Raw genomic sequence first — 21,607 nt, 5'->3', positions numbered from 1 at the left:
TTGTTGCTATCAAATACCGTTATGACTTGGGCTTTCTTTGTTTTTCCTTCCATTTACTCTTTCAATTTCTACTAGATGGAAGCAAAAGGAAACTATTTTAATTCAAGCAAACTCAAATTACAGCCAGAAAAACAAAACTACTTTCGAATGAGAAATACACAAACAAAATAATTAACTTTCTCAGATATAAGTCTAAAATACAATGTACACAACTAAAGTTGAATGGAGTTGAGAGAAATAATGCAGAGCATTTATAAAATACCCATAAAAAATATTAATTCATAGAAAGATTTTTAAGCTTGCAGGTATCTCTTGCATATTGTCACGGAACCATCATTCAGTCAAATCATCGAAAATAAAACTACATTTTGGTGATTAATGGATTTTCTTAATTCAATGACTAAATATATAACTATATCCTTTCAAACAAACACATCAGCTCTTCTTTTCATTTTACCACATCATTTTGCTTATGTTTAATTCTTACTCTCCTACAAGCCTAAGATTTATGATTTAAGAGTGACAAAGCAAGATTTATATTTACCGTCAAGATCCATATCACAATTTATGTCTTCACTTTTCTTTCCATTGATTTCTTCAAGTTGTTCAACCAACTTGGTAACTAAGAACGCATGGTTGCAAGAGTAATTTAAAATAAAGAAATGTTATAAGGCTGCCAAACGACCAACCTTACCCCAAATGAGAAATAATGAAATAGTAAACATCTTGACACCATGCATAAAATACATAAAACTAAAAGCAGTTGAGAGTTGTGAGAGGATAATTGAAAACCTCAAAACTAAAATAATAATTACCAGAAATCAACATCAAAATAGTAAATCCTAGAAAACGAATGTACGATTACGGTGAAAAAGACAATTAAGTTTGAACATTATAGTGTCATGGAACCATTAATTAGCTACAACATCGAGGAAAAAAATCATTTTCGTAGCTCTTACTTACTCGTAAAATGTTTCTTGAGATCAGGTTTTGTTTTACAGTCAGTCGACTTTATGATTTTGTGCACCAGAAGAGGCGTATGAACGTCTGAAGGGGGAGAATTTTGACCTTGTGAATGTTTCACCTCCAGTTGGTTCCCCATATCACGCAGCATGTTAAATTTCTCTTCGCCTGTTTGTAGATAAGGGTGCTTTAATGCCTTATCGGCAGATGGCCTGTCTCCTGGTTGTCGTTGTAGCATCCATGAAAGAAGATCTTTAAGTTGAACATCTTTGATTTCTTCCAAACCAACTGGTTTTCCATCCAACATGTTTTTTAGTCTATTCGCCTCAGGTCCAAAAGGATGTTTTCCCTTTGTTGCAACATAATAAGCCACCATTCCTGCGTTCTATTTTCAATAAAAAATTGTCATAAACAGTCAGTGGTGGATACTAAAACCTTAAAGATTAAATTTATTTGCGATTTGCAGAACTCAACAATAATGTGCAGCGTAAAAAATCTAAGAAATGTTCTCCAAACAGAATTGTAGCCATATATATGTATCAAAAGCAATTTAAATAAGGAACATACAACTGTAACTGTAACACGTTTATCAAAAATTAATTTATTTTGACGATACAATCGAGGTAAAGAAAAAAATTGAGGCAAAATCATTATCACTACCAAATACAACATTCAAATGCAAACACAACATTGAGCTGTAGTTGGACCTCTAGTTCTACTTCAAGAACTTACCAAAATGTCAGACTCTTTTTTGTAACGAACTTTATCAATTGATTCATCTGATGCGTTATATGACTCTGGAGCTATCCAATATTTAGCTCCTCTTTGTATGCTCCGATGTGTCGAAGTTTCATCAGATAACATATGACTTATACCAAAGTCAGCGATTAAAAAATTTCCTTGTACATCTCGAAGAACGTTCGAGGGTCTTAAATCCCGATGAAGAATAGGACGCTCACCGCTGTGAAGGTGAACTAGACCATTTAAGATCTGAATAAGAACTTTAGGAACGACTTTTTGAAGATCTTGCAAAGAAGAAGATTTCACATAACTCTCTAGCGATTCTTCACACAAATCTAAAATCATGTACAAATATTCTTCGTCAAGGTTCTCTTTTAAATCCCAAAAATTCACAACATAATTTGAACGCTTTGCATTCAACTCATTAAAAATTTCTTTTTCTCGATTTGCAAAGTCATTGCCGCTATCTTTGGGTATTCGCTTTACTGCTTTTCCATAGCCATTATTTCCCAGGGCTAGGTAAACACGGGTTCCATCACTTCCCTTGCCAAGCAAAAACTCCTTCATGAAGATTACACGCAATTCATTGAGCAGTGTAACTTTTTCTGGATGTTTGCGTCCATATTCCTCCATCTTTTTAAACTTTTTCTGATGTATTAATGATTTATCAAAACATTTCCATGGTTGACGCAACAATTCTTGAACTTAAAAGAGAAGTACAAATCAGGAAAGATTAAAAAAGGACTGATAAATTCTTGCAATAAATTCATCAATTCACAGTTTTATTTGTTTTGGCAATATCACATAACATATAACACTGCTGTGTTTTTTCAGGATGAGAAAACACGGATATTTTTACTTTGATATGGAAATAACATTTACTCCGGTAGAAATGAGTTGGTCATCAATAATCGACGTTCCACGATTAGTTCATTGCAAGACCATACCAACCTTTAACTCAATAAAGCCAGTGACGGATCTAGGGTACGTCAAAATAAATTGCTGCAGCTCATGCTTAAACATATTTCCATTTCCAAATACAAAGAGGCAACTCCATTGATAAAGTTTAATTTTTTTGAAATTCAAATTCAATAGTTTTGGTTTGAATATATTTTGAATTTAAAATTTTGAAATTAGCATCTATAATTCATTTTGACAAACGCTAGATCTTCTACACTAGATTGAGGAATTCTGCAAAAGATAAAACACACATCCTATTCACATTAACATAAAACATGAAATTTAATATCTGAATATTATGACCAAAAATCCTCTTAAAATAAATTGAATTTACTCAATGATCTCTACAAATGTTACAAAGCAATGATCCTTTCAATAACTGACTTTGTTTTAACTGGAAAAAATGAGAAATAGTTAAAATGGTTGCTTACGACATGCTGCACTTTACGTTCAGACACGGACATTTTTATGCATGCAATGTAAAGAATTTTTCATTCCTAATTAATAGTCATTAAAAAATTCTGAGAATTAAAAAAATTTACCCAGCATTTTCCAACTCGAGCAATTGAGAGTAGTAAAAAAAATTAATCATAATGCTTTACGAAACTGAAAATAATTCGTTATACCAACCTTCCAAACGTTGTTTTCCCTTTTCTGCATTATAAAGTAAATAATAAAATAATATTAAAATATTATATTATTATAGTGAGGAGCAACTAGAGCATTTTTTGTTGATTTATAACACAACAAAACAATTTAATGAGCTCTTTATCATAAACAATGTTAATGTATGGGCTTATTTTAAGATTTGGTCGCAACATAATACCACACCGATTATAAATATAAGAAAATATAAAAATTACAGAGCCACAAATTACAATTTTCCATTATAAGAAGTAATTTTGATTGGTTTTTCTCTTCAACAATAACATTTTTGTTTCTGTATTGATTACGAGGAAAATATCCATTGGTCGAGATATTGGTCGTCACATGAGTAATGATGTAATATGTGGAAACAAATAAAAGTATTTTTATATACAACTATCATTATACTTTTAAGGTTATTGTAGACAAGCATATAGTTTGAACAATCAATTTTGAAAACAAAAATTTTATTATCGTCGTGTGCAAGCGCAAGAGCAAAAAATTATTTTAGTTGCAACACAGTGAAAGTTGAGAACGCTTTGATTTATTAAGAATGTTGCAGGTTTATAAACACGGATATATAAAAATCATTCACAAAGGTATCCTTCTTCCACACTATTTTCTGCATTAAGTCAACCATCATTAATCCCTAGCACAAAGTTTATATTTATGTTTTGCATTCGATTCACAGTTGAGTATCTCACCATCGTAAAATGGTGACAGTATGGGAACGAGTAAACCTTTTAAAATTCATTATTTTGCACCTTTTAAACAGAAGTAGTTAAAAATAGCAATGATAGAATGATGAAAATAGCAATGAAGAATGATTTTTCTGAAAAATGAAATTTTGTTACCCAATGAAGGGATTGCATCGCTGTCTTCGAAACTGTCATTATCATTCGATTGACATACAGAAGGTTTCCTTTTTTTCGAAGCTGGAACAATGCAAATAAATAATATTACCAAATGATAATATAAGTAGTAGTTAAAAATAGCAATCTGTCAAAACGCTGACATTTTGAAAACAACGCCTGTTATTTTTTAAACGACTCAAACCAATATCTAAGTCACAAGAACATTTTCAAAAAAGAACATTTTTTGGCATGCATTTTAATTTTTTCCTGCCCAAATCGGCTTTGCATACTTTTAACGATCTTATGCAAATGTTCTAGTTTAACGATCTTATGTAAATATGCAGTACAGTTCCCTTTAAATGCGGAAACATTAAGATTGAAAAATCAAAGATGAAAGCATCTGTCGAGGTGAAAAGAGTTCGGAGACTTAAAGAACATAATGTTTTTAAGGTTACCTTCGGAAATACTTGTGTTCATCCAAAGGTGTTCATCCAAATTATCATCTGCATCTAAACAAATGATAAAGAAAATAAACGTGTATATCATATGTTACACTACCCAGCTTTTGTAAAATATGAATAAAAGTCGGTCCAGAAACGGATAAAAGACGAAAAATGTCGGTCTGACTAAAATTTTGGGATAGTTGATCCAATAAAGACACAATAAAGCTGGTCCCAGGACGTAGAACACTCCCCCTCAAACCTTTCAGCGAGCCATAATTTATTTAGAATTTGCATTTACGTAACCATTTATTGTATGTTATTCAGTCTTGCAAATATTACATGCATTGTTATGCTAATACCGTGTGTTTGCAAAGAGGGAGTTGAACCAGTGTGTTGAACTACCTTACTTTGTGGTTTGTAATATTTTGGGTGGTTTTATTGCAAGTTTTTCCGTAAAACTAATAATTTACTCTTTCATAACACATTATAAATATCTCTTGAAACAGTTATTTTTCACAAAAAAAAGTTAAAGGAAACGAATAACTTAGATCCAACATCAGGGCATCTAGCTACCACCTAAGCGCTAAATGAAACTATGTATTTGTAAACATAATTATTGGCTTTTATTGACTATCAATAAACAAATAATATAATTTAAAAGGATGTTTTCAACAATATTTTATTTAAGTTCATTTGTGTACGTGTAACGTATACATGTAACCGACACGTTGATCATGATAGTTTTCACAATTCACTTTTAGCATCATAGCCAGTTTCCACTTTCTATACATATTGATCAAATTTCTATGTTTACAAAGTTTAAAATTTTCACATGATTATGATCCACAACATTTGCATTATTTTTGAATTAAAAGATTTTTAGTGGGCTACATATAACGATACCTTTCAAAATTCATTTATCAGGTTATAAATTATTGTTTGTGTTTAGCGTTGAAAAACATGGAAATGTTTGGGCAGCAAATGTTTGGTAAAAATATACTTTTGCTTACCAGGTTTCGATGTGGAAGGCGAAACACCAATGATGACTTCACTGTTATTATCATCTAATAGATAAATCAAATTAATTTCTTGCTATGCAATTAAATAACATTACAGCATGATGACAAATTCTAAAACTCTCTTATCTGACCTTTTACAAACATATGAATGATACGCATGATATAAACGACTCTTAATTGTTTGTGTTTGACTTTTAAAGGACATGGATTACGTATGTGTAAATATTTGCATAAAAAATCCATTACTTATTACGTCCTGATGTAGACGTTATACCAATATCAGCAGCACTGTAATTATCATTTAGTAAATATAGCAATGATTTCGTTTCTTCAGAAGCTGAAGCAATGTAAATATGAAACATTAAAGAATGATAATATTATTAAAAAGTATTGCAACAAATGTAAACTTTTATTTGTTAAACACCACACAAAAAGAAAGTTCCCTTCTAGCTATTTAACTTTTTAACAGATTTTTGGGAGCTGTAAATGGTTGTTTGTTTACGACAAAGTGTCATATGTTTTGTAAACAAACTTGATCATACTGATTTCGTCGTGACTGCTGTGTAAGATGGTCTTACTAGGAAAAATCCGAGCGCATTTTTAGCAAATCGAAAAAGGACCTTCAAAAAATTATTTTAACTATAGGTATTTGGTTATGCCCAGAATGGTACACAGTACTTTTACTTTTTACAATTGTATGTTTTCTCTTTAATACTTTCTACATTTAATGCGCATTATTTATAGTTCTACTCAAGCCTAAAATCAAAGTAATTTAGTCGCCAATAATAACAAATGATAATCGGATTGGTAATGCAAATTTTAGATTTTTTCAATTGATAATCTGAAAAAAAATACCAAAAAGGATTTGAGACGTTTGTAAACGATAATAGACATGATGAAAACATGTCTATCATAACATATTGCAAATGATAATGGAAAAGATGATAGAATGATAATAACCTATAAGATAACTTTCAGATGTTCTAAAATGTCTGCAAGAATTTTCTAAGTTGGCATTCACGTAGCATTATAAATGTATACATAAATTTCTATGAAAATAAGCACATAAAGTGAATTAAAATTACTTCAACTTTTAAATCCCCGAAGCGTAATTAGTTGTACAGGCATTTTTTAATGTTATATTCTCGTAAAAACAAATTATGCTATTTGCAATTTTTTGATACATGCTGTACAAGGTGTCTAAAAAACTGCACATATTTGAAATTGGCAGAAGCTTAAAATATGCAAGATTCAGCAGTAATTGATTCCCAAATACACCCTGTAAACGCAATTAAAAAAATAATACATACGAATTGCGGCCACGAAATGCTAGAAAAGTCAATTATATTACATTAAAGAATGATAATTTTAAAACACAGCATTGAGATATTTCTCGTCTGTGATTAGTTAATGACAGTGCAGCTTAACTCTAATTGCACTGTGAAAATATGTTATTGTACTGTTCAAATAAGACAATAAAAATATGACAGAACATCATTCTATATTTGCGCATAGATCGTGAAACAAACATTTAGCTAATGCAATCTATGTTTTCTAATGAGAATGCAAAGTAAAACCTTACAACTGTAAATATGATCATAGAGCTATATAACATAGGTACGTTGTAGAAACTCAGCATCAGGGTATAAGAATAAATAATTATGCAGGTATTTGATTTACGTTTCTTTCCATCAAATACTTTGTTTTCAAACATGTATGGTATCTAAAATTATTTGCAAGAGTAATTGCTTAAAATCAAGCAATATCAAATACAAATATATTTTATAATTAAGGCAAACAAGTAGAGTGAAAATTACTATCAAAGTTTCGACATTGTAAATCGTAAATTGATCTTTATATATAGCTGCGTAATTCGTATACACTAAAAATAATTTCGAATGCTTTACTTACTCGTAAAATGTTTTTTGAGATCAGGTCTTGTTTTCCAGTCAGTCGACCTAATAATTTTGTGCACCAGTAGAGGAAGTTCGGGAAAACGTTGCATGAAATACTCTTTATAGTTTCCTTCCTTGATATATGGCGATAGGCCTGAACGAGTTTTATCATGCCAGTGCTGACCAACGTTACGTATGAATCTCAAACAACTTGACCATGAAGACTCGTAGGTTACAGTTCTTTCTTTGTTGTTTACTTCAAATGTTTTGAAATCTTTCAAAACTTCATCCTCGATACGTTTCATCCATTCTGTGGGACAATCCAACTGCTTACGAACATCTGAATTTTGATATTGTGGTTGTTTTATCTCCGGTTGGTTTCCAACATCACACAGCATGTCAAACTTTTCCTCATTGGATTGTAGATAAGGATGTTTTAACGCTTCGTTGGCTGATGGCCTGAGTTCAGGCTTATGCTGTAGCATCCATGAAAGAAAATCTTTAAGTTGAACATCATCGATTTTCTTCAAGCCAACAGGGTTTCCATCTAACAAGTTTTTCAATATATTCTCTTCAGTTGCAAATGCATGTTCCCCTTTCGTTGCAACATAATAAGCCACCATTCCTGCACACTAATATTAAAAAAAACCCATAAATAGTCACAACATCAACTGTAGATACTGAAATGCTAAAAAATTGAGTTTATTAGTTATTTGCAGAACTGAACAATAGCTATATATTTTTTAAAGAACATATCTACCATTGTATCAGACTCTTTCTTGTAACGACCATCAATATACGATTCAGGTGCAATCCAATACTGAGTTCCCCTATTAGGATGGCTTTTATGTTTGTTAGAGCCACTCTTCAAAATTCGTTTAATACCAAAGTCAGCTATCATAAATTTGCCTTCCACGTCTTGAAGAACATTAGAAGGCTTTAAATCCCGATGAAGAATAGAACTTGGGCCATTATGAAGATCAGATAATCCATTTAAAATTTGTCTAAGAATATTGGGAAGGACTTCGTGAAGTTTATCTAATCTAGTAGACTCAACAAAACTTGTCAAAGTTTGTTCGCACAAGTCTGATATCAAATAGACAAAACCTTCTCCTTCCTCTTCTACAAAGTTCCAATACTTTACAACATGCTTCGACTTCTTTGCGTTTGCCTCATTCAAAACATTCTTTTCTCGTAGAGCAAGATGGATACAGCTATATTTAAGGATTCGTTTAACAGCTTTTCCATAACCATCCTTTCCCAAGCCAAGATAAACGGTTCCACCACTTCCTTCGCTAATCAAGAACTTTTTCACGAAAATCACACGTACATCGCCTTTAATTCTAATATCACCTGGATGTTCAAGCCAATGTTTTTGCATCATTTCAAACTTTTCGCGATGCATCACTGATTTGTCAACGCAATTCCATTTTTGCGACAACCCAACTTAAAATAATTTTTGCCATTTAGCAAAATATAAAAAATAGTCAAATAGTCAATAGACATTTCAATAATTTTAATGTTAATGTGGTGTAAAAGTTTTCATCAGTCTAAATTTCAGTACGTCTCTGGCTCTGTTAGTTTTAAGTGCAAGCACAAATCGTGGTTTCAAAGTACATTTGCTACATAATCATGAGGAAATATTTAAAATTGCTTAAATATAAACTGCGAAAATGTGACCTACCTTTATAACTTTAGATAATCAACGGGAATGTGGATTCGATATCTAACATTTTTATTGCAAACAATTAGCTTTATATTTTAAATAGTGTCTTACCAAATTTGTGATATTCATTGGTGTGCATCTGGGCTAGAAGCTTCAGATTGAGTATTTTGTTGTCCGTTTTCTCAGCAATTTCAAGTTGGCTTGAATAAGTGTATGTCTCTGTAGTAAAAAGAACAATAAATACTATTAACATAATTAACATAACAGTAACCATTGTAACCAGATTGCAAAAAAAATCGCAAAAAATTGAAATTTAACTATTCTAATCCTGTTAACGTTAATTGGCTGTGAATCATAAGAAAAGTATTACAGTTGCGACTTAAATTTATTATTATTAGTAACACAATAAGAAATTTTTTCAAAAATTCTAACATTAACAACTTTATTATTCTATTTTTCATCGAAACACTCAGAGATACTTGTAACCACACTCTACTTAAAAATGAATGTTTTTTATATATTTGGTAAAACACATGACGTAGTTTCTAAAGGCGCGTTTACACAAAAAATGTTTTGTCCAGCCGACATTTACAGGTACGTTTACACAAAATGATTTGTCGGACCGACACTGACGCCATATTACGTATTCTTGTCATACATGGAAAGTCGCTGGACTCGAAAAATCAAATGAAAATCTGTAGCAAACAACAGATTTGTTACTGATTTTTACCATGTTGCTAGAGTTTCTAAAATAAGCAAATTATGACCATCGAAAATAATTATCGAAATGTCTTCTGTCAACACAGGAAAAGAAAGTGTTGAGAGCATTGTTGTTTTCATCGAATAACCAAAAGCTGCAAAGTATTTTATATTGCGTCTGTTTAAAGTGCTACTGAAGTGAAATTTTGGGTATCGATTTTTTTCTATAATCAAATAGTTCTATCTTTCCTGATCACTTTGGTATAATTTTTATGCATATTGAAGCACGGGATCATCAATAAATTTTTGCTCAAAGTTGGGTTACGCGTGCGAATTTTTACCACTGAAATATTATACGGATGTGACGTAATAAAAAGGACGGAAGTCGAAGTAGGAGCATTGATTTACTAGTATTTTGTTAGATTTTTAACACATATACACAATAAAATATGAGTTCTTCAAGCAGTGAAAGCGAACGCAGTTCGGATACTGAAAACTCAGATATGGCAAATGAAAATTTACTTTCAAATTCCGGCGATGAGGATACAATTGTGGCTAATTCAGTGGTAAATCCTTACGAAAATGAACCTCTTGCGAACGCAGTCGGAGAATTTTGTCTCGGTCGAAGAAGACGCAGATGGCTTAGAACCTCGAACATTGGAAGCGAGGTTCGAAGGAACCTTTCAGTTAGATAAGTGGTAAGTTGATAAATGTTACTAGAACTCTAGAAGAAATTAAACCATGAATTAAACATGTTATTTTGTCCTTATGTCGTGGTGCATAAATATGATAACAAACCACTTTTTTATAGGTGTGCATGTAGCTTGGGTCGTACTCAACTGCTGACAGATGCCATTGAATACCGTTGTTGTCAATAGGTTGGGCCTACTTTACATAAACTGGTATTCGATGTTAGCATTGAAAAAATTAGCTGTGTTACTCTTCACGAAGAGTACACGATTATGACACATGCTACAGTCTTGAAGAATGTTGGTAGAATGTTGGCTCACTTCTAAGAGACCAAGATGGAAGGTCATACAAGCGTATGACCAAGAATACATGAAAATGAGTTAGTACATTTTTGATTTCTAATTTTGTTTTGTAACGAATGATTAATATCTTGCCATGTATCTCTACTTTTTACCTTTATGTTGTTCATTATTGTGCTGTGATGCTTCACAATTTTGTTGTGTGAAGTCAAAATAATTAATCAAATAAGAACATTTTTTGTAGCATAGTATATTATTTTATAACTAACTTTAAAGTTGGCCTGCTAAGAATATTTGTCATAATTCTTGTGGACAATGACCTTTTGATGTCCTTTCATTGGCTGTCCACAATTTTTGCATAAGCGCATTTTTTTTGGATCTGAAGGACCTGTTGAAGCAGCTTGTTTTTCTTTGTCTAAACCTTTTGCTTGCAGTACATCTTGCTGTTTATCTATAAATAACAATTTAATTTGTTTACTTTTAGAATGCACTGGCCATACCTATTATACATGGTAGCATGAACAACTTACATGTGGGAAACAATGGTGTTGAAGATAGTTGTTTCCTATCCAAATGCCGTTGGATTGCCTCAGTTTTGGAAATTCGATCCGAGAAAGTTTTGTTTAAGGCTTCTGGGACTTGAAATGCCTTTTACAGAGTCTATGGTTGGAACAGCATCAGAGCGCAATCGTCGTCTCATGTTTAGCGATTTTGCAACTGTTGCGTTCACGGTGAATGCAGAATCTGCGAAATGCATTGAACATAGCACAGAGTACTGCTGAGGAACGAATTTTGGCCTATGTCTCCTAACAAATTTCGTCCATTTATTCAGCCTCTCCTTGTCATTCATGGGGAAACGATGTACTGAGACACCTCTGTGTGTTGACTGTTTGTACAACTTTTTCCGTTGGGCCAACCAGCAACACAATATTGTCCTCCTCGACGATTTTTTGCAGAATTTTGCCTACTCGCCATATTTTAACTTGCGGTGTATCGTTACGTTTGACTAACTTAATAAAAATTATTCTCCTTATATTATGTGCGTTGTGATAATATTGCATGGGTTTTAAAACCACAGACTACGTCAAAGATGCGACACCCATCTGATAAGAAAGTCTAATCCAGAAGTTTATAAAAGTAGTATACATTGGATGATTGGAAATAAGCGCGTTACAGTTAGTTTCTGATAACATTGCGTGTGTGTTAAAACCGCAGACTTCGTCAAGGATGCGGCACCCAGCTTATTAAGAAATATAAGTTAATTCAAGAAGTTTATAAAACTCTAATCGATTGTAAATGTTGCTTACCTATGCGTGTTGCTCATTTGTCACTAAATATACGCAATTTTTGCGAAGAGAAGTTATAAAATATGTAAAATTCCAGGGGGAAATATGCTTGTTCGTATATAATTTTTATATACTAAGAGCTTTAAAATTGAACTTCCGTCCTTTAAATGACGTCACGCACTCAAAGTCAAATTCGCATCAAAACAAGCAAATATGCCATGTTTGAACACAAAGTTCGATGCGTTCCCATCGATTAAATTAAGTGGGCGATAGCTCAAAATGATCAGTAAAATACAGAGAAAACGTTTGTATCGAAAAACGAAATATGAAAATTTCACTTCAGTAGCACTTTAAACATCTACAATAATGAAAAGTGTAGTTTATATTATAATAAAAATATTCGACTAAAACAATATTACGATGATTTCCACTATGCTGACCTTGTTCATGTTCCTGATATGTTCTTTCGTCAGCTTTCTCTAAAATATCACAAAGACACAAAATCATGAAAAATTGATCGTCAAAAAGTCGATTGCTATATGTATATTTTTTTATACTTTTATGACGTTATTTATATTGTATTATCAATTGTCATTACCGTTGTCATATTAAAAACGTTTCGACCAGTAAAATATTAAAGAAAAATTGAAGGAAAATAAAATGACACAACGTTTTACCTTTATAAGAGGCAGTGCGACCATTGTCGTCACGGTTGGTGTTGTTCAATGCAGTGCCATCGTTGATGTGTTTATCACTAACGGATAGAGTGTCACCATTGTTCCTCAGTTTAAAAAACTGACCACCCTGAAGGCCGAGTGCTTCTAAGGCAGTCTTTAATCTCATGCAGATATAATATGTCTCTCCGGTCTCTCCGTCACTTTCAGCTAATTCTGCAACTCCATACGCAAACGGTAGCCAATTATTTTTTATATCCAAAAAATAAGCAAGAACACCAGCGTCACCATATTGAAGAAATGACTCATCACTTTTTATCAAGATAGCATTATTCAAATACTGATGATTTTCACCAAAATCTAAACACGGAATAATGTCAAACAAGTAGCCCTCAGTACCATACATATTGATTTTCAACACACGTGTAAAATGACGCTGTTCCATTTCTGTAAACATGCATTTCAAACGTTCTTTCTGATTCCTGTGAACGACAGATAATCGTCGCTTTCAGAATTATTTCGAAGCCTCTGCGTAAGGACGCGCTCAATAGTTTGCCACATGTCTAGCTTGTGCGCTCTGAATCTAGTGTTTGCGTACAGACGGGGGGAGTGGGAACGCGATTTGGCGTGGATATTCTCGTCATTTGTATGGCTGTAAATGTGTTCAGCTGATGTGCGCAACCCCGTCAGTGTTTGTGCATTCGAAACGTCAGCTTTCATATAAAATTTCAATGCCCCGTTGCTGGACAAAATATAAATATCCCGCTTTGCCATCTCATAAGATCGACTTGTTTCCTGACCAATGCCAGTTAAACCGTCTAATGAAATTCATGACCGCGCGTGTTATACGCGGTGAAAATCGCCATTCTTTGATATGATCGAGAAGGTATCTAGTAGAACTTTGAAAAAGATTTAGGATTTTACTCGCAAAATATGTAAAATCAAAGCATTTTTTCGTAATCAATGAATGTTTACATTACAGGTGTTAAAACGTCAGATAAACACAGTCGTGAAATGGTTAATTAATCTAATGAAGTCTATCTTTGTGTTCTTGTTTTTCTAGCTTGTTTTACTATCAAAATTGAAGGTGACAAGCGATATGTATGGTAAACATGTGATGCAGAAAAGAAGACGGTTATTCTCACACAATAAATGCAGCTGTTATACAAAAAAAGTGAAGTTTTACACGTGGTAGTAAAAAGAAGAAACAATCCTTAGAGAAAGAATGTGTTAATAATCCATGATGTCACTGGACTACATTATAACTCCTCAACAATGTGTGAATAATACACGTACACCAAATACTTTAGAGGATATTTGACACTCTGACACGGACTCGTGGACTGGAAACTATTTATTCACAGCAGTGTGTAATTTCATTCTTTTTTCAAGCCCATCCAGCGGTATTTTTTTATGAATAGTTCAGTGGGTGGGTTATACGAAACCCTGGTTAGAGTTATCCAGTGAATTGTAATTATTTCAAACTTGTGAAAAAAATGCTTTTGTTTCCTTTTAGGTTGATGATACTTTTTTATACTAGAACCAGTATTGTACATCACTGATTTTTCAGTTGAAATCTTAGATTTTTCACTTTAATCCTGTGGATAGCGCTATTCCGACTTTGTGCAAACGAATCTAGAAGTCAATATATGAATTAAAATGCATACATTTTTAGGACTTACCGTTGCAGTGTATGTAATGAAAACATTCAGTGGTTCCCGTAGAAAAAATTTATTTTTGCTGAATTATCGTAGCGTTTATGTTAGCAAATGCTTTTTACTAAAGGTTTCGATTCCAATCTTTGTTCTGAATATTGCGTAATTAATTTTTAGAAAGTTACGTAATCTGAAATTTTGCGTTATCACATGTCATGTTTCAGCCAATCATCAGTGGCTGTGCGAACTTTTATAGATTCCCCTTGGTGTAGCATTAGGAAAATATTGGCATCTATGAGATGAAAGTTTAAATTAACCTCTTCCAATTCATCATCAACAAGCTTCTGAAAATCCTCTTTATTGCCAACAGTGATAGACATGATATTGATATCAGGACCAACAGAGAAGTCTGAAAAACGACCAACCACGCTGTCATGATCATCCGCGAAAGTATATTTATTTTCATGCAATAAACGCTGAATGCTTTCTTTGTTTTTACTAATTTCATCTTGAATCGTAAGAAAGTCATCATTCAACCTCATATGAGGTGCATAACCAACGTGGAAACAAGTCAACGCGTAATATTTTTCATCTTTACGGCAGAACAGGGTTATCTTACCGAAAGACCGCTCACTAGGCTTATCGTAATGTTGAACACAAATCATGTTGGACAGTCTTTAAACTTATCTTTTCGTCAACGTAATTTCTCATTAATTTGTCATATCAGTATCTGTAATATATAAAAATTGATTATGAGAAAGATGAGAAAGATGCACATTATATGTGTTCAAGCTCAAAACCATCGGTTTACACAACTGGAATAGATGGAGGGGGTCAAAGTCTTACTTAGCACTTTCATTTTTCAAACAAGCATCAATTTTTAACTACTTTTATACAAATAGTTATGTATACAAATATATAGTTTCCAAATAGGGAGGTACCCACACGTCACAATGCATTGTAAATTGCAACTTACATGACAAACTTATTATAAACCCCAAAGTTCAGGTCTACAGAGCGATGAATCTGTTTCAAAAACAGAAATTGGGGTTTTGTACATGGAATTAAAGACTGTTACGCTCAAAAAAACAAAATTGAATTTGTGAAGTCTTTTGTTTTGTATAAAGGTAATAATAAAATTTTAAGAGTTTTTCATTTAGGCATTGGAAGTTCGATTTAATCGCCAAGAGACTGACTTTCTATCTTATAGAAAAACCCAATACAAACTATTGGCGATTGAATCAAACGCCTGACGCGTGAAATGTTCTTAAAATGGTTATTGGGTATTGAAAGAATTCACCAATGCAATCTAGAATAGCAACGTGTAGTTTTTATCCAGTAAAGAACATGTCAAACTATGTTTGTAAAAATTCTCTCACCTTTAAAAGTTCCAACAACCTCCACTTCTTCACCGTTTTTGCTTCCGTCTGACAGCACGAATGCCTTCTTTTGCAGCTCGTGACCTTGAGAAAAATAAATATTTCTTTTACAATGTAGCATTTCAAATTCAAAATATTATAGCTGGAAAAACATGCTTTATGGAGATTTCTCTAAGCAGATTTCGTAAATGACTGCATTTCAGTATGCTCACAATCGTAAAGTTGAAATGTTTGAAAAAAGTATCGTCTACAAATAACCAGTTATTACAAATAAACATTAATTCCAATAAATCTTGCGTAAATCTACATATAGCAAAACACAAATTGTTTATGAATGGACTGTTTCTTAAATTATTCAACTGGAATTTTCTTTACATCATACTAGATGATGGCTTGGGCAGCAAGAAAAAATCCTTACTTTATCGTATCTATCACCATTTTGTTGACCTTGCAAATGCTCATGAAAAAACTTCTGTGAATTTGACAAAATACATTAACAAAAATAGGTACGCTTGTGTACACGTGGGAAGCCTGTAAAACAGGAGACGCAAAAAGATTGAAACAAGTGGAGTTGCAGTCACTTTAAAACGGGATGAGAATTTTCTAGTATGCATAAATTTAACAAATCGCAATTGTTATGAGACCATCCGGCAATTGCGATGAGATATGAGTTATGTTTGATCCCATTTATCTATGCTTCAAGACCTGGTATTTAAATTCTGTTTAAACAATATTACTATTTTGAAACATTGAATTCATTGATTGACAACTTGTTTTGTCATGATACTTTGAACTCCTGATACTAACAACAGAATTGTCATTATTTGTGGAGGATTGAAAAAAGGTTTGAACTTTTTGTAAATAAGAAATATGATAAAAAGGCAGTGCATAGAGTGTCATCACAGACATGATGTCTGCCACTCTCTTGTTTTGCATAGCCTAATTTCTCGGACAAATAAAATAACTCACCTTCAATGTTGCAAACAGACCAGTGAGACCTCTCCCAGAAAATTGTACAGCTCAATATTAGTGCAAACTAGATAGACAGTAATGAGTAATTGTAAACAAACATTAAAAATACTCATTGCAGATAGATTTTCATTAAATGACTGTGTCCAAATTATGAAAAATACACATGAATTTAGCATAATAATAATGGAATCCAACAATTATATACTTTTTTGGAGCCCATTTGCAGATAGTTGAGGTGTTTTTTGATTGCATAACAAAATAATGTGTTAATGAAAACTATTAGTAAGAAATAGCTTTAGTTGCACTTATGTAAGAAATTCTCTTTTCAATAATACAAAAATCAGGTGCACCTTTATGTGAAAATAAGATCTTTGGCCGACTCTGGCCAGCAAGGGTGCAAATTTTTCCAAAGTATTTTTTCACAACAGAGGAATGTTTTCAGGAAAATAGGCCTGAAATTAAATAAGCAAATACTTGATTTAATAAAGTTAGATATAATTACTGGTAAACAAAATAATAGCACATAATAAATGCTTAAAATTTCTCAACTAAATAAGTCTTCATTTTCAACATATCACATATGCTTAATACCTTCATATCAATCACCAACAATTTACACATAAATTCATTCACTTTTCGTTGAACTTCTAAGAAATAATCACAAACAAATCCTAAAACACTTCTCCAATGTTTTTCCAGAAATATATCCGACAATTACCCATGACATCATTTTTGTCCAACCTTGGACATTCATTTAGTGGACTTTTTAATGTCATGGCATTTTTCATTTTATCTTAGTATAATTGCAATAATCATGTCAGGTGATACCACAAATAAAAATAAGCCTTCACTTTGTAGCCCTTGTTCAAGCTTTCATTTAATATCATACTGCAACTTATCTCACTATATCTCATTCAAATTTAATTATGAATTACATACTTGAATAATTACAAGCTAATATGCACAAAACCAACAAAAGAGCCTGAAGGGGAAATTTTGTCTATAACCATTAACCAATACCTGCATAAAACTATTTTCATTTAAGTTCATTTTGTAAATATATATATTTTTGCTAACATTTAATAAAGATGTTTCCATTTGAAAAAAATTCAAAACATTCATCTTACTTGTCCCCAGTTACTTTCTTCAGTCGATAATAAAACTTATTGTTTTTCCATGGCCTGATGTCTTTTGAACAGCCACAAACGTCTGCCATCCACAGCAATCAAACACAAGTTCCTAAACTGCATAAATGATCGGTGTAAACGAACAAACCAACAAGAGCCTAGAGAGGAAATTTGATCTATAAAAAACATTAACCCACATATATCCACCACATATCATATCTACTCACATTGAAGCGTTGATGATAAACAAACTGTGAATCATTGTGATATCTACATATACTAAACCTATAATAATACTCATGTAAGTTCATTTCGTAAATATTTATTTATATTATTGCCAACATTTAACAAACATTTAAAAGCGATGTTTCCATTTAAAAGAAATTAAGATTCATTTAATCATCTTACTTGTCCCCAGACCACTGAAGACTCAACGGCCTTTACCAGCTACCTTACCTAACTTATCTTTAATTATGGTCGTGAAGATTTTCGTCTCAATCCCATGATCCTAATTGATAACAAGTCAATGAATTGTAAGCAGGGGCGGATCTAGGATTTTTCAAACATCAGTCATAAAACGTCGAAGGCGCTCCGCACCTGGGGGGGTCTGAGGCATTCTCCCCTGAGAAATTTTGAATTTCAGAGCCTTGAAAATGCCATTTTCAGCGTTTTAGAGCAATACAAATTGTATTTGTGGGCATCGTTTTTGCGTAAAAACAACACATTTTGCTTACGTTTTTTTAAAAAAAAAAATGAAGTGAACAATACTTGAATGTTTTGCCAAATATTTAGGCTCATCATCATGCCAAATATGTGGCTCATTAGCATGTCTAGGAACGTAAAATTTATTTTACAATAATGCTATTCAAAAACAGATATAGTCTTTAAAAATTTCTACCAAGTTGTCAGGCATAGACCCCCTAGAGACCCCCATTCAAACCTCTATGTAATGAGTTTAGTTAAGTTAAAAATTTGGTACTACAAGTGACAGTTCATAGATATAGAAAACAGACTTCAAACCATGCAAGTTTATTGTAACCCTTTACCCATCTCCACATCAGTGCCAGCAAATTCACCTTTTGAGAAAAACTCAAAATTTTTTTTGCCAAAGGTTAAGCAAAATTATCAGAGTGAAAATTTGCAGTTAAGGACAGCTTAATGCCATAAATGTTTATTAGGCATTTCACTAGACTATTATCTCCTGTAAGTATATACAAGGTGTGCTATATAGCAATCACTAGTAGCATTGTATTTACAAATACAAACAGAATGTAACCAACATGTCTTTAATTATATAATTACATGAATGTTAAAATTGGTTCATGTGTCATGCTTACTGGTTATGATAAATATCTTTTCATATGATCAAAGCTTGTTTAAATGTAAATCAGAAATAATTTAGTTTAGAAATTATAATGATCATCAGAAAAATTACCTAGTGATCATGAAAAATACTTTGCTGTTTTGCCAAATTTTGAGGTTTATCTGCATACATAGAAAGACATTTTTACTTTATACAAAATGCTTTTCATACATCAATAGCCCTTTGGAATTTATGGCAAACAATCTGGTATGAGCGTGGATTAACACACCTTTACACATCTCTGTGAGGTGTTCAGTTAGAAAAGGGGACAATATGTGACATGGGACAACATTTCATGTATGTGAAATACTCAGGTTTAATACCATTCCAGTCAAATTGTCAAAATAAAAGCTTCATGGATCAGAAGACTCAAAATCACAGGTTATAGTAAACAAGCTTCTCATTATAATCAAGTATTAGTTTTCTCAAATCTTAAACAATATGTAGTATAACTGTCCAATGATTGAATGATCAATGATCATAAACTGAAAACCCCAAACATTTGTTTATGATAAAGTAAATAATAGTATGGCGCCTTATGGCTACAGATTTTTGTCCATTGAAATATATTTTGCAGGAATGTAGGATTTCGCTGCCGTATAACGGCCACGATTCCCCAAGCACTAAAGAAATCATAGCTAAAGTCCTTCGGCAACAACAATTTTAGAAGCATCAATCTGCTTACCATACGCCATATTGACATAAATCGCATCACACTCGCATAATTGACTTTGATATATTACATTCATGCATACACTTCACTTGTCCTTTACTTACGATTTTGGATGTAAATTTCTGCTGATAAAACTCAAAACAATGTTGGCTTTCTTTTGAACATCAATGACTGAAATGTCGCTCGCGAGATCGTCTTTGCCAAGCATTTAAAATTTATCCATAAATTTCCACCCTCTTGAAAAAATTCACATTTTGGACAGCAGCATTCATGTCAATATATGAATTTGTAAAAGATTTCCATAAATTCCATCTGATTGGAGTTTAGTTTCTATCAAGCTTTAGAAAATTACTATGAAACGATCAAACATTCAATTCAGACAGTGAGCTTGACTATGTTAGTTCAGTTGGCTATCAGTCGAAATCCGTCAAACCAATCACAATAAAGCAAAAATTCAAATGAACCAATTGTAAGATAGCAATTAGACTCCCTTATACGTCCGGCCACCCTTATTATCAGTCGAGACTATTCCAGACTGTCCACTGATCTGGCTATTGACCAATGAAATAAGCGTTTTTGGCGTTCATAGACTCCTTTATCCGTCGAACCAGTCAAGCCACCCCGCTTATCAGTCGGTTATTCCAGGTTAATTAAAATTCAACTGATCTGGTTACCAAAGAGATATTCATTGGATTAGTCATTAGTTTTCATAAATGAATAATGCGGGATTTTTATCACGAAGTAAATGCGATAAGAAAATAAGAATAATTAATTAAATAAGAATAATTAAACGTTTTGAATTTCAAACATCAGTCGCGCGACGGATTTGACATACTCTATATCCGCCCCTGATTGTAAGAGTCCCAAACAGTTATAAAATATAACGACAGATGAAATACCATGCACTAGGTACAAGGAGAGATGTTCTGTTTTAGTCGATTTTAATTTTGTTTAGAAAAACGCATTTCGAGATAGGAATGGACCGTGACTTCCTTCAGTTTTTTATGCACATGCTACAGAGTCCCCGGAATCTACAAACTTGCTAAAATCTTAAACATAGACTGCATTCTGGAAAACAACTTTGTTCAAATCCTGAATTTAATAAATAAGTCTCATTCTACTCGCTACGAACGCCCTGCAGTGTGCTAGCTGTTCGAATTTTGAAAGCTGGTCATTTGCATCATACAATATGATTTATACCAAAATGCTGGCAACTTGATTCTATTGTTGTATGAAATCTCTTTTAACTTATCATTAACAACAAAGTGCATGTCACTTAATCTTATCATCTGCTTTTCCACCAAACTGAAACTCGCAGTCTGGCATTGTAAAGTATTTACTTTGTTCTAATGTTATAAAATAGATTTGACTATGTTCTCGTGGAGTTTTAAGAAAACATATATCAAGGAATAATTTTCTACTTCTTTCCAGCAACCCAGTAAATACCTTTGCATTGACGCAAGAAAAGAGACTATCATAGCTGAGCCATCAAAAACACAATTGGCGACAAAAACTGGTCCACATGATCTACCATTTAATGTTAAACTAAAGCATTCACGAAAAAATATACGACCGACAAACATATGATTAAAAAAGTGAGCATG

The 21,607-nt window shown here is 32.6% G+C and overlaps 1 protein-coding gene and 2 long non-coding RNA genes across 5 annotated transcripts in view; 1 reads left to right on the top strand and 2 right to left on the bottom strand.

Annotated features, from left to right (window-relative positions):
* The window catches only part of LOC124438154, a 105,213-nt gene that overhangs the window by 11,215 nt on the left and 72,391 nt on the right, over positions 1-21,607 (bottom strand). The window contains exons 15-33 of the mRNA XM_046988149.1: positions 16,838-16,904; positions 16,287-16,340; positions 15,869-15,952; positions 15,109-15,219; positions 14,724-14,898; positions 12,838-13,235; positions 12,601-12,639; positions 9,298-9,405; positions 8,281-8,966; positions 7,537-8,152; positions 5,617-5,670; positions 4,619-4,672; positions 4,164-4,244; positions 3,295-3,318; positions 1,696-2,408; positions 964-1,348; positions 816-842; positions 545-622; positions 18-71 (exon numbers count right to left, since the gene is read on the bottom strand). Of these exons, the coding sequence (XP_046844105.1) occupies positions 18-71; positions 545-622; positions 816-842; positions 964-1,348; positions 1,696-2,408; positions 3,295-3,318; positions 4,164-4,244; positions 4,619-4,672; positions 5,617-5,670; positions 7,537-8,152; positions 8,281-8,966; positions 9,298-9,405; positions 12,601-12,639; positions 12,838-13,235; positions 14,724-14,898; positions 15,109-15,154 (3,538 nt within the window). The 5' untranslated portion in view covers positions 15,155-15,219; positions 15,869-15,952; positions 16,287-16,340; positions 16,838-16,904. The remainder of the gene's footprint in view (positions 1-17; positions 72-544; positions 623-815; positions 843-963; positions 1,349-1,695; positions 2,409-3,294; positions 3,319-4,163; positions 4,245-4,618; positions 4,673-5,616; positions 5,671-7,536; positions 8,153-8,280; positions 8,967-9,297; positions 9,406-12,600; positions 12,640-12,837; positions 13,236-14,723; positions 14,899-15,108; positions 15,220-15,868; positions 15,953-16,286; positions 16,341-16,837; positions 16,905-21,607) is intronic.
* Positions 10,514-11,907, top strand: LOC124438188. 2 transcript variants are annotated; one of them, XR_006945991.1, is made up of 3 exons: positions 10,514-10,583; positions 10,697-10,954; positions 11,359-11,907. It is a non-coding gene; the product is annotated as an uncharacterized LOC124438188 (long non-coding RNA). The 2 variants fall into 2 exon arrangements; XR_006945990.1 differs by having other exon boundaries at positions 10,514-10,954.
* Positions 11,252-11,491, bottom strand: LOC124438194. Of its 2 annotated transcripts, none has more exons than XR_006946004.1 (2): positions 11,405-11,491; positions 11,252-11,325 (listed from the first exon to the last, which is right to left on the bottom strand). It is a non-coding gene; the product is annotated as an uncharacterized LOC124438194 (long non-coding RNA). The 2 variants fall into 2 exon arrangements; XR_006946003.1 differs by having other exon boundaries at positions 11,252-11,317; positions 11,405-11,485.

Source organism: Xenia sp. Carnegie-2017, unplaced genomic scaffold (genome assembly GCF_021976095.1).
Source record: "Xenia sp. Carnegie-2017 unplaced genomic scaffold, XeniaSp_v1 HiC_scaffold_19, whole genome shotgun sequence".
NCBI classification, from domain to species: Eukaryota; Metazoa; Cnidaria; class Anthozoa; order Malacalcyonacea; family Xeniidae; genus Xenia; species Xenia sp. Carnegie-2017.
This window is presented reverse-complemented; position numbering and strand designations above follow the sequence as displayed.